Source organism: Bombina bombina, chromosome 3 (assembly GCF_027579735.1).
Source record: "Bombina bombina isolate aBomBom1 chromosome 3, aBomBom1.pri, whole genome shotgun sequence".
NCBI classification, from domain to species: Eukaryota; Metazoa; Chordata; class Amphibia; order Anura; family Bombinatoridae; genus Bombina; species Bombina bombina.
In genome coordinates this window covers 1,153,514,708-1,153,528,988 of record NC_069501.1, presented here as the reverse complement: position 1 = coordinate 1,153,528,988, position 14,281 = coordinate 1,153,514,708, and the positions used below count along the sequence as shown (strand labels likewise).

The window sequence follows — 14,281 nt, the reverse complement described above, 5'->3', positions numbered from 1 at the left end:
GAATTTTTTCTGACATATTAATGAGTCCCATTCTTCAAAAAAATGTTGATGAATTGGGAGTGTTCTACACTGAGGGGGTCTTAGTGATTTAGGTACTCAGCACAGAGCTCCTACTGAAGGGACCCTTAAGATATGTGAGTCAATGGCTATCCAAGCTTTGTGGTTAGTGGTGCTATGCCAGTCTAAAACTCTTTGTAAAACTATCGCGTCGAGGTACACTTTTATATCCGGTAGACCCAATCCACCATTGGTGGTGGATCGGAACATGGTGTTTTTGTTTATACGAGGTCTGCTCTGTCCCCATACAAAACCATTGATATGCTTTTGTAGTTTGGAAGGGAACCATTTAGGTAAAGCAATGGGAAGTGCCTGTAAGACATACAATATTCTTGGCAAAGTGGTCATTTTTATACATTGTATACGTCCCCACCAGGATATAGGTTTATTTGTCCACAAACTGAGAGCTCTCTGGACTGTTTGTAATAGTGTCTCGAAGTTCAATTTAAATAATGTTTTAGAGTCTGGGGCTAAGTGTATTCCCAAATATTTAATGGATTTATTCTGGAGTTTCAGTGGACAGATGTCCACAAGCCTGACAAAGGAGCTCTGTGGAAGAGATACATTTAAAACTTCTGACTTAGAGCTGTTTACCGAAAAATTTGAGGACACCCCAAACTCCGCCAATTCTTTCATAATCTCTGATAGGGAGTTCCTCAGATCTGTAATCATAAATATCACATCATCTTCATATAGAGCTATTTTAAAGCTGTGTGGACCAATGTCTATGCCTTTTATTAATCGGTTATGTCTTACATGTGCCGCCAGTACCTCTATTGTGAGAATGAACAACAGCGGTGACAGGGGGCACCCCTGTCTTGTGCCATTGCTGATCTTAAAGGGGTGAGACAGGAAGCCATTGGCTTTCACCTTTGCAATCAGGTGTGCATACAGGCTGAAGATTCTGTTTAACATGAGGGGACCTATCCCTAATTCAATCAATGTTTGTCTCAGAAATTGCCAATCCAGCCGGTTAAATGCCTTCTTGGCGTCTGTCGCCAAGAAAACTGATGGTATTTTATGGTGTTTAACATATGTCCTCAGGGTCATGGCTCTAATGGTATTATCCCTAGCCTCGCGGTGGGGGACAAAACCGACCTGGTCGGTGTGTACGATTTAATTGAGTATTTTGTTTAATCGTTTGGCCAGAATTTTCCCTAATATTTTTAAATCAGCATTTAATAGTGATATGGGCAGGGCCAGTGCTAGGATTTTTGGCTACACAGGCGAATACACAAATATAAATATATGATTTACCCTGCCATTACTGATTCTTAACAAAATGTTCTAGTAATGTGTAATGGATATAATAGTTCATTTCTACTTATCAATGTGCCAAAGTGGTGGCTCTGCACAACATAGCAGGTAACAAAATGTTCATACAATATATATATATATATATATATATATATATACACACACACACACAGTATATATATATATATATATATATATATATATATATATATATATATATATATATACACATACATACACACACATACATATTTACACATACTCATGCACACACATTTATACACATACATATTTACACACTCATGCACACACATTTATACATTCATACACACACATACATATTTGCGCACACACACAAACATACATACATAATGACAGACACACATTTATACACACACAACCACATACATATTTATACACACACAATGACAAAGGGCACACATACATACACACACACATACATAAGCAAATGAACAATAGATTATTCTCCGTCCTAAATACAAATTGTGAATCTCTCAAACAAGCTGCAGGCATAGGTTATTATGGGATATGGCTGTTCTATGGGTTATGAGATGAAATCAGGTATTTTATTAAGAATATTTTTTAAGTATATTATCTGAAGGGTAAGGGTCTGGCGCCGTCTATAATGTACTGATTTTAAATTTAACCAGCAAACCCATAATAAGCAGGAGCCAGGCCAGCCTCTAAATCTATGGATGGAATAATTGTATTTTAACGTCCCTGCAGCTGGCCAGGCCTGTGTCCACACCATAGGGCAAGTTTCTAATCCCATTTGGTATAAATTACTAGGCATATAGGACAGGTCAGTGTTCATATTCCAGGCACTTACAGGTAAGAAGACTATAAATGGGGAATCAAACCAAGGGGGTGTTTTTTTATTAATTATTATTTCTTGCCAGCTAATAGGAATATAAACTGGATCTGGATGTCCATGTCAGGAAGAATCATTTTCACTCTAAGGGATAAAAACTAGTCTTTAAAGCCAGGGACATGTTTCTTTCTCAACCTGGGAATAATATATATATATATTGTGTATTCAAGCCAGGGGGTAGTTTTTTTCTATTGCAAACTGGTAGAAAAAACCACTATCAATCAAGTGTGCTATGTGCCCACCCCAAGGACCACAGCCATTCCAGAACTTCCTACCTGCAATCCTCGCTCTCCTCACAGTCACTCCTCGTCGAGGACGACTTCACCTGGACTGGTCGTCTCATCTGAGGTCTGACTCTGCAACTGTGGGCAGCGGGTAGCGGGGCAGGTAGCGGGCAGCGGGGCTGGTAGCGGGCAGCGGGCTCACTCACCTCACGTGGCTGATGGCTCAGGTGGAGGATCATGGAGCCAGACAGTGTGTGACTCTCTGAACCTGTAATGTGGAGACATCAGGCGGCTGTGGCTGCTTTCTCCCGCTCTCAGAGTGAGTCAGTGACACAATTGAAGTGAGCTCCGCCTCCGCGTGCCTCGTCACCAGTCCTCCACTCCACTGAGCTCTCAGCTCTGACATCTTGTCGGTCTGACAACATGGTCGGTCACAAGCGCACGCACAGCGTGCACGGACTCCAGGCCAGCCCACTGTGGGAGGGAGCGGGACAGGGCTGGTGGAAATGGAATTGGTGACTGAGTGGTCTAAAGTCTAAAAACAGTGTTAAACACTTAAACAGTTTAGGTGCGACAGGCGCGCTGCACAGATGATGGTGATGGTGGATCAAATTTTCAAAAAATAAAAATGCATTTTTTTATCATCATAGGCAGCAGTCGGCACCGCTCTCAGCGCCCCCCTGCTGGTGCGCCCTAAGACAAGCGCCTATGTTGCCTGTTACAAAACGCCGGCCCTGGATATGGGTCTGTAATTTTTGGGGTCTGTAGGGATTTGCCCTGGTTTAAGGATAACTGATATATGGGCCTGTTGCATCTCTGGTGTTAATGGGCTTCCTTTGTCTATGGTTTGGAATAGTTTTTGTAAGTGAGGGGCTAGAGTCAATTTACATTTTTTATAATATTCATTTGTAAATCTGTCTGAGGGTAAATTAGAAATCACTGAAAAAATTTATTGTATAGAAATGGGCATTTCCATCTCTTCCTTCATTGATGTCTGTATTTTAGGTAAGTCTGCTTCCCTAATATATGCCTGCATGCGTGTGATATTTTTTGGTATCTGTTCCATCTGCAGATTATACAATTCTGAGTAATACGCACAGAAATGGTTTGCTATTTCTTTGCTATCTAACAGGGTTTGGCCTGAAGGTGTCTCTATTTTGTCAATTTGGGTTTTCATGTTTTGTGCCTTAAGGAGTCTGGCTAACCGTGGGCCTGCCCTGTTCCCTTCATAATAGTATGTTTTTCTTAGTGCAAGAGCTTTTCTATTCGCTTCTTTAACTAATATCGCTAATATTTGTGTCCTGTCTCACTTTTGTGATCTGTTGTAGTAGCAAATTATCAGATGGATATTGCGCTATTTCTAGTCGGTTTAAAAGGGTTGTCAGTGTGGTGATAGAAGCGTTGTAGGCTTTCGTAAGGTAGCTCTGTGTTTTATACATTCCCCCCTCAAAACAGCCTTATGTGCCTCCCAAACCCAAGTAGGGTGTGTTTCAGTGGTACTGTTAAACTGAAAATATTCTTTTAGGGTCTTTTGTAATGCAATATCTGTGGTGGGATAATGGAGAAGGGAGTTATCCATTCTCCATATAAAAGGTAGTATTGGTGTGTCTGGCCATTCCAGCTCAACACTTACCGCTGAGTGATCCGACCATGCTGTTGAATGAATCTCTGAGTCTTTCAGCAAAGATAAATGATTTCTGTCAAGTAACAGGTAATCAATGCGTGTATAGGTAGCCCAGGGATGTGAATAGAATATATAGTTACCTTGAGTAGGGTGTTGTATTCTCCACACATCTATGAGGCCCAGTTGTTCCATGCATGCGAAAACTGCTTCTGGAGCTCTAGAGCGTGATCGACCAGAACTATTAGATGTATCAAGTGTAGGGTCTAACGTTACATTGAAGTCTCTGCCCATTACTATCGGGCCTTTCTTATTTTCTAATATTAGGGGAAGCAGTTTCCAAAAGAATTTATGTCTGTGGGTTAAGGGATATATATTGACCAGTGTTATAGGTCTGTGAAACAGTAGGCCTATTAATATCAATACCCTACCTTCTGTATCTGTAACTTTGTTAAGCAGTTGAAAATGTAAACTTCTATGAATTAAGATGCTTACTCCTTGTTTTTTGATATGGTATGCATTGTGATATCCTATGGGAAAATCCCTGGACCTCATTGTAGGTTTTGAACCAGCCTGGAAATGCGTTTCCTGAATAAATATTATTGAATTCGCCTGTTTAGCAAAATGTTTGAGGGCCACTGACTGTTTGTTTGGGGAGTTGAGACCCTTTGCATTTTGAGATAAAATATATACTTTAGGGGCCGTCATGTCTGTGTCTGGGAAGGGTAAGTTGCATAAGAAAAGTCTGTCTCACTTGGTAGCAGTGGCATCTTGGAGGCTGAGAAGGTCCTCCACAATTATTCTTGACGAAGAGGTTAATGTCAGAAGAATATCTAAAAAAAATGGCAGTGACATCTAAAGGCTTTATGTAGTACTCTAGGGAAAGCAAGCATAGTATTAATGTGAATCGGTATGATCCATGACAAACAACATACATAACAATAAAACAATTGTATACTTTGCAAATAATCAATCTTTGTAAAAACCACAATGAAATACTTCCTGATCATTATGTGATTAAGCTAAAAATAGCAAAAGAGGGTGGTGGGGGGAAAGAGAAGGCGTATACTGTTGCCTTTCTGCTCTAAAATGGGCTCTATCTAGCTTTAAGTTATCTTCTGAATTCTAAACATAACACAACTGGGAACATAGTAAAGAAACCATGAATTTTACTGTGCAATTATAAATCTCATAGTTACTCAAATAGATCAGCTGGATCTCATTAATAAACATGTCACGGTGGTTTTGCTGGGCTCATGACTGGGGTAGGACCAAGTGGTTCCATTTTCTTTCGCTTTTTGGACACCATAGACCAGTTCTGTCTTTGAGGTTTAGGAGCTGAAGATCCCTGTGGAGATTTTCCTTTGTCAGAATCTGTGAGCTTGGGTAAAGATGGTTGAGCAATGTTTAATTGCTTGCAAAAGAGTTCTAAGTCCTCTGGGCTTCTGTATACACTAGTTTTATCGTTGTTCACAACCTTAATAGCAAAGGGGAAGCCCCATCTATAAGGTATCCCTAAGTCTTGAAGATGTAAAGTCAAATATCTGGCTTCTTTTCGTTTCGCCAGGGTAATGGGGCTAAGATCTGGGTAGATCTGGATGGCATCTCCCCCGAAGTATAGGGGTGATTTTTTCCTGGCTGCTTGTAGAATCTTATCCTTATCAATGAATTTATGACAGCATAAAATGACATCCCGAGTTGGCAGGGAGTCGGGTGGTTTTGGCCTCAGGGCCCTGTGTGCTCTGTCAAGGGGTATTGGCTTATTTACAGACTCTAGCAGATATTTAAATAGGTTTTGCAGATAAGAGGGTAGTTGTTGCGGTAAGATCTTTTCTGGTATCCCACGAATTCTCAAATTCTGATGCGGCCTCTATTATCAAGATCCTCCATCTGCCCTTGTAATTGCTCTATTGCAGCATGTTGGTGTTGAAAAGCTGAGGTAGTATTTTCATCAGATCGATTGGATTCCTCCATCTGCTCCTCTAGCTCCAGGACTCTGTCTCCCAATTCCCTGATATCTTTTTTGACTTCTGCTAGACCATCCTTTATAGCTTTACTGACCTGGATCATGATAGCTGTGAGATCTTTTGTTGACAGGGTCTGCAGGTCAGCTCTAGTGATTGGTAATGTATCGTTTGGGGTAGGAGTCTCAGCTTCAGGGAGATCAACCTGCATGTCAGGCGTATGTGATTCTAATTCTCCTAAGACAGGGGATTCCTGTTTTTTAAAGTAAGAGTTCAGTTTGCCCCCTATTAACGTGCCCCCTTTGGCTGGTTTGTCAGATTTAGTTTTATGCCTGGCGGCCATTGCTAGCGTTAGGTTTATTAGAGAGGTGTGCTCCTGATGTGAGTGCGTTTGTAGTAGTGCGCAGCTTGGGCCTAAATTATTTGGAAAAGGCCTGTTTTCTCTCTGCCCACGTGTGCTAATGCGATTTTGTATTAAGGCACCTTAACCGGTGATTGAAGCTCTTTTATATAGTAAGCGTATAATGGTAGCAAACATCATACGCAGTGACGTGCAGTGAGGTCAGAGGCTGGTGAGGCACTAGATATGATACGCCGGAGAAACACATGTACAGAGGGCCGCAAGTACCCCCAACAGGGCAGGTTTAAATGATAGCTGAACCAGTGCACAGGTGAAATAATCAGGTGATGGGTGAGAGCAAGTTAGTAACCACTGAGTTACTGATCAGCTGATTACTTCACCTGTGCACTGATTCAGCTATAATGAAAACCTGGCCTGTTTGGGGGTATTTGAGGACCATTGTTGAGAAACACTGCACTAAAGCACCAGCTCATCGGAAATGTATTGATTACCTGGAGAATAAAGCACACATACTCTGCTCACTGACACCCACACACACTCTGCTCACATACACACTCACACAATTATGTGGCACAGTGCCAGTTACTAAGCAATTAGAATGATCCACAATCTCTTCTCTACTCACTACTGTATTGTAAAAATAGAAATAATTTACCATACAAGTTTTACACAAAGGACAAGTTATCAATACTACCAACACAGCTGCTGCTGCAATATGGTGTTCAAGAAACGCACGTGCACATCCCACTTAGGTATGCTCCTCAACAAAGGACACCAAAGGATACCAAAATAATGAAGTACATAATAATAAAAGTAAAATAGAAAGTTTATTTATTTATTTTTTTTGTGCAATTTCTATCTGAATGATGGAAATGTAATTATGACTTTCATGTTCCTTTCAAAAAACTATTTGATTTGCTGACATGGGGCCAGTAACAGTTGATGCTAATTCTCAAATTATAAATAACTAGAAAAGTCTATTAAAGGGACACTGTACCCAAAATTTTTCTTTCGTAATTCAGATTGAGCATGACATTTTAAGCAACTTTCTAATTTATTCCTTTTATCAAATTTTCTTCATTCTCTTGGTATCTTTATTTGAAATGCAAAAATGTAAGTTTAGATGCCGGCCCATTTTTGGTGAACAACCTGGGTTGTCCTTGCTGATTGGTGGATAAATTCATTCACCAATAAAAAAGTGCTGTCCAGGGTAGTAAACCCAAAACAAGCTTAGATGTCTTCTTTTTCAAATAAAGATAGCAAGAGAACAAAGAAAAATTGATAATAGGAGTAAATTAGAAAGTTGCTTAAAATTGCATGTTCTTTCTGAATTGCAAAAGAAAATATTTGGGTACAGTGTCCCTTTAAAATAGCATGCTCTACCTCAATCTTGAAAGTTTAATTTTAAATGTCTCCCTTTGACTATGTGTTTAACCAGTTACTTTACAGTGGCATTATTTGTAAAAACATTTAACTGCAATAATTACATATATTTTTTAAACGACTCATTATCTCCTTTTTATTAATATAAACTTGTATAAAAGCAGCACATATTAAAAACACAATGCAACAGCTTTCAATTGATTTGTGAATTACAAGTTAACAGCAGTCTTTAAATAAATGGAGACACAGAGAAAAATAAAAATAGATACTGCATCCTCTGACTGAACAGACATAACATATATGGAGTTTGTACCAAATTAAATCAAATAACCATGAAAAAGGGAGACTTAGCAATATTCAATGTCAAAAATTTGAATTTAAATAATGTGGACACTGCACACTTAACTTCAAACTCTGGGTTTTAAATTATGGATCTAAATTTGAATTGACCCTTTGACTTCCTGTCAGTATTGGGTTATGCTCACTGTCCCCCTGTTAATGAGCTGCATCTGAACACAATTTGTGAATCACAAGAGATGTAGAATACTACTTTACTCTTCTGCTTGGTGTCATCTGTTCTTAGGTTACCTCAGCTTCCAGTTGTGTCACATGACCCTGCTCACTGCATCCTCCTTCTGATTAATCTATATATCCTTCAATTGCTAGGAGGCATCAAGAGGGGTGCCTCCTATTGGTCCCAATTTTTGCTGCTAATATATTGACAGAACACAGGTGGCGCTGCAGCACAGCTTTTCCTTTGACCCATGCACTGCAATGGAGAGAAGCGTTCCTGTACCTGCCTCTCCATAGCATTACATGGGGGGGAAATATTTTTTTTGTTTTAATCAAAATTTAATTAAGCTTTGGCCACATATGGCAGGGTAGGCACTGCCTCCCCTGCCTCCTATGAGTGCACGTCCCTGATCATACGATGATATAGGTGATGTCGCAAATAAAGTCCCAAGTCTTTTGATCAGTGTATACGGTAAATACCAATCCAACAGTAACGACTCAGATCGTCATAACACCTCAAAGTTAGGCTGAAGTGTGGCCCTTGGCTAGTTCCTTTGCGTATCTACAAACTTTATATTTTGATGTGGCTGCAGACAGTAGTTTTAACACAGCGGTGGCCCTCCCCAGCATGTTCTAGAGTAATGTAGAGACACAAGTATACCCACAATATGGCATTAAGCTTTCCGGTATTGTGATCGTGATATACTGGGAGTGTGCCAGTGTGATAAGACTTGCCTTGTAATATCCGATGTATCGTGTGTCCCTGCAGGAGGTCCGGGTCTTCACGCAGTATAAGACTTAGTCAGTTTCAGCCATCTGTTGTTTCACTTTCTTAGTGCGGTAGGCCTCAAGCCATGCGACCACAAAAGCTTTCAAAGTGCTGCTGGATTTTGATTCAGACGTTTAGCTGCACAGTTTATAAAGTTATTTCAGCCCCGTTATTCATGTTCATTTGTTATTTACTAGCCCATCCGAGCTGTAGGAAGCTTTTCACATCGGAACTCTAGCTGTATGCGACCATTTGCTTTGCTGGTCGGCTCCGCCCCCGTGTATGCATTTTTTGTCTGTGGGTCTCTTTGTGTGGGTGGGTGTGTATGTTGTTGTGCATTTTCTGTGGATGTCTGTGAGGGTGTGTGCGTATGTCTTTGTGCTTTTTCTATGGGTGTCTCTATAAGGGTGTGTGTATGTATGTCTTTGTGTTTTTTCTCTGGATGTCTCTGTGAGGGTGTGTGTGTATGTCTCTGTGTTTTCTGTGGATGTCTCTGTGAGGGTGTGTGTGTATGTACAGTATGTATGTCTGTGTTTTCTGTGGATGTCTCTGTGAGGGTGTGTGTTTTCCTTGGGTGTCTCTGTGAGGGTGTGGGTATGTCTGTGCATTTTTTGTGGGTGTCTTTGTGAGAGTGTGTGTATGTCTTTGTGTGTTTTCTGTGGATGTCTCAGTGAGGGTGTGTGTGTATTTATGTCTTTCTGTGTTTTATGTGGTTGTCTCTCTGTGTGTGTGTGTCTTATTGTGTTTTCTGAGGCTGTCTCTGTCGGTGTTTCCTTGTGTGTATGTGCAAGTTTGTGTTTGAGTTTGTGTGTGTGTGTGTCCATTGTCTATTCCTTTTTATTACATTTTGACCTTACTACTGATTATTCACATCTTTCTACAGACGTTGAGACTAATAAGACCTTTAGGCAGTTCAGGGCCCTTCCTTTCAGCCACTGCATGCTGTTGTCATCATTTAGTTGGCATCTTCCTTGACAAAAAGATAATCAGAACTCCATATTTTGTTTTGTAAATCTTTTTTTGACAAAACTGTAGTCTACCTCATTACTTGTCAGGTCAATGTAAACAAGTGCTGAGTGTCTGTTTGGGTGTCTGTGTCTGAGTGTGTTTCTTTGCGTGACTGCTAAAGTGTCTATATGTGAATCTTTATGTGTGAGTGTGTGTATGCTTCAGTGTATGAGTGTGTCTGTGTGTTTCTGTGTTTGTGTGTTACTACCTTTACAACATTTCCAAGTTTCACTACACTTAAGAATAAAGTGCATATACGTTTTAGTCACTTGGTCAAAAATTGCACATGTCAAAGGGGGGGGGTCTGATCAATGCTTAATTCAGGGGCCCCAACATTTCTAGTGGCGGCCCTGCATACACACACCCACCCTCACAGAGACATCCACAGAAAACACAGAGACATACAAACCCACCCTCACAGAGACATCCACAGAAAAAACACAGACATACATACACACACACACCCTCACAGAGACACCCATAGAAAAAGCACAAAGACATACGCACACACCCTCACAGACATCCACAGAAAATGCACAAAGACATACACACCCACCCTCACAGAGAGACCCACAAAAAAAAATACATACACACTCATTGAGACACAAACAAAAGCACGAAGACATAAACAGAAACACTCACAGGTGGTAACATTTCTACACATTGCATCCCCTAAAGCAACAGTGTGTGACATGCATGATAAAAAAAATTGCAGAAATTAAGAGATTACTTTTTAAAGAATCATATTTGTAAATGTGCAAACAAAATAATTCTGTGAATTCAAAATTGTACATTAATGATAGTTTTATAGAATTTAACAATAATATTATAGGAGGGGGGGGGGATAATGAGAGAGAAAAAAAATAGGGAAAGTAGGCCAATAGCGAGAAATATGGATGTGTTTTTACACTAAGCGAAGTTTCAACTTTGGTGGAATTGAGTCAGCTGTAAGAATTAGAACTGCGTTATTCCATAATGCTAATATGGTTTTGTGAATCTCTAGTTAGTGGGCTTTCAAGTAGTGATATCTTTCCATAAGGAGAATTTCATTTACCTGGGAACGCCATTCCTTTATTGTAGGGAGATTTTGCGTTTTCCATTTTTTAGGAATACGTTTTTTAGCTCCTGTGAGCATTATTAATAATAGGGCATGATATGCCTCATTTTGTATTTTAAGTAGGGAAAGGAATAATAATATTTCTGGATTGTTTGGAATAGGAGTGTTTAGGATCTCTGAAATTATTTCCAAAACTCCCGACCAGAAGTTTTTCAGTTTTGGGCAGTGCCACCAAATATGAAGAAGGGAACCCTCTTCACCACACCCCCTCCAACATGAAGAGCTAAGAGATGGGTACATTTTATGCAATCTTGTTGGTGTGAGATATCATCTGCTAAGTAATTTGATGTGAGATGCTTGGATGTGAGCTGATACAGAGGATCTTTTTACTAGATTAAAAGTATTGTAGCTGTTGTTATGAATATAAAAAAAGAAAATATTTAAAAAAAAAAAAATTCCTGTTATGAATGAATAATAAAAACAAAAATTAAATATTGTGCATGTCAACCATATATATCTTCTATCTCCTCTCTCTCGTATAAAGTATATATATAAACTAAATGAGCACTGTTTCATATCATGTTCTTCAAATAATCGTGTCCTCACTGAGTCCTAGACTATTCCTATTTGTGCCATATTCAAAGATGGCCCTGAAATGCTTCAACGGTCACGGTGACCAGGTTTTAGCTCATCTCAAAGCAATCATCGGTGACATATAGGACCGCCCCATTTTCGCTCCCGTAGCCTATAACATTTGGAGGTGTGATCTGTTGCCTCTTGTGATTGGTGGGTTATGACAGGAGGCTTTTAGAGGTGACCCGGGAACGCGCTTTGATAAATTTCGGTCATTTGGTACGCACAGTGAGTTGTCGTTCCTCAGTCTGTCTGTAGCCATGGCCTTTTGTGTTTGCCGCACCGCTGAGCTCCCGAGCCACCTGGCGCAGACTGCCCGTGTGAGTATAGCGCTGTCCGCTAGATGCACCTTGGCAGGTTGTTTAAATAATATAACCATATGCACCCCTGCTGATAAAGTTAGCACGCTGGCACCAGTCATATGGTCTTGTATTTCAAATGGCAGAAAATGCTTCCCTGGTAACTTGTGCATAGCAAGGTATGAGAACTAGTTTGAGAACATCAGATAATAAAAACTTTTCAATTTTCATAGTACTTCCATCTTTAAAATAATGCATGAAAATAAATTCTGGAAACTGAATAAGATGCCCAAAGAGATGACCTGTTGCTACTACCTGTCAACTTTTTCTGTTTTTGTATGATAAAACATTAGGTTAGCAAGATAACTTTTATCAAAAAGTGTTTATATAGTTTTTTTTTTTAGCAACTGAATACAGTGTGTGTGTATATGTGTGTGTGTATATGTGTGTGTGTATATGTGTGTGTGTGTGTGTGTGTGTGTGTGTATATATATATATATGTGTGTGTGTGTATATATATGTGTGTATATATGTGTGTGTGTGTGTGTGTGTGTGTATATATGTGTGTGTGTGTGTGTGTGTATATATGTGTGTGTATATATGTGTGTGTATATATGTGTGTGTATATATGTGTGTGTGTGTATATATATATATATATATATATATGTGTATGTATGTGTGTGTGTGTGTGTGTATATATGTATATGTGTATATATATATATATATATATATATATATATATATATATTCAAAATAAGGTGCACTCCATCAATCACAGTCCAATTGCTGTGGTGCTGCATATACAATACATATAGTTTCCAATATTCAATACATATAGTTTCCAATATTCTCCATAGTTTCTCAATAGAAAGGTGCCAGAGGCGCACCGAAACGTCTGCTCCTGTCGCCCCAATGTTCTATAATATACTGAGCTTGGTGATGTGACAGTCTAGTAATCATTGTCATATGCCATTTCTCTCTGGGGTCAATATCTGCCATTTTTATACATTTGATACATGAGATTAGTTTTATTTTTCATACATTTTTAAAGTGATGGTAAACTTTACATGTTTTAAAATCGGTACTAGAATCTAAGCATTATTTTATATGGACTTTAATTGATCACTTCTAATAAAGATGCACTGTAAACTACTTTTTAATCTAGCTGTGCCATTCTAATACCCCAAGCCCTGGCTGCCCACTTTTTTAAAACATATATATTTTTTTAACATTTTTTTTTATCTGTAGTTAAAACCCCCCGAGTGCAGGGTATTAGAACTGAACAGCTAGATTAAAAAATAAATGACAGCGCTGATTTTAAAATCTGTAAAGTTTACCATTAATTTAATGAACACTCCGCTCACAGCTCCATTAAAAGTTTGTCCAACAAATTCTGACTATGATTTGTTCATTGCTGGCAGTGGTGTGGATAAGAATTTAAAGGACAAGTGCAGAAAGAAAATGTTGTTATTGTGCTTAACTTGTGTTTAGCCACTAATTGCCATCTAGTTCCCAGTCGTATATTGTTGTTACTGAGCCTACTTAAGTATACTTTTTAACAAAAGATACCAAGAGAAAAAAGTAAATTCAATTATAGAGCATGCAGTTTTAAAGGGTCAGTTAATAGTTAAGTAATTTTTCAATTGAATACCTTTTTTATTTATATTTTTTTTTTTATAGAATGTTTTATTATAGAATTGTTTAATTCTTGAATCCATTAGCTTCCCATAAGTCATACATCAACATTTATGGCTGGGACTTAAGAGGTTAAAAAGGGCCTGGGGTCAAGAGTCATGGGTGGATTGGATTTTAGGATTTGTTAGTGGTCAAAGGGTAAGTCTATGTAGTCAGTATGTGGAGATAATATAGTCCCTTTAAAACCAGGACAGAGTACAGCTCTGGACGTGCAATAGGTTGTCCTACCAACCCATAGAAATTCTGCAAGATGCCTGACGGTTGGAAGCTGTGCCTTCTTTGGAAGTGTAATAGTAGAGTGTTCAACCAGTAAATCACATTGAGATAATCTGGCGCATGCAGTGAAATAATGCGCATGCGCCTGATGTCATGAAAGTTGCTCATGTATCCCTATTCTATAGAGAAGGTAGAAACACAATCAGAGGGCTAGCAGAGACTCCCATGCTGTAATATTTAAGCACAATTTGTAATAAAAGACGTTCATAATTAAACCTTAATATATCCCTTTAATAGACTTTCTATCTTGAACCGTAATTTTGAATTCATGT

The 14,281-nt window shown here is 39.1% G+C and overlaps 1 protein-coding gene across 1 annotated transcript in view; it reads left to right on the top strand.

Moving 5' to 3' along the window:
• Positions 1 to 11,914: 11,914 nt before the first annotated feature.
• The window catches only part of ACAT1 (acetyl-CoA acetyltransferase 1), a 29,752-nt gene continuing 27,385 nt past the window's right edge, over positions 11,915 to 14,281 (top strand). Inside the window, exon 1 of the mRNA XM_053708550.1 lies at positions 11,915 to 12,059. Coding sequence (XP_053564525.1) covers positions 12,000 to 12,059 — 60 coding nt within the window. The 5' untranslated portion in view covers positions 11,915 to 11,999. The remainder of the gene's footprint in view (positions 12,060 to 14,281) is intronic.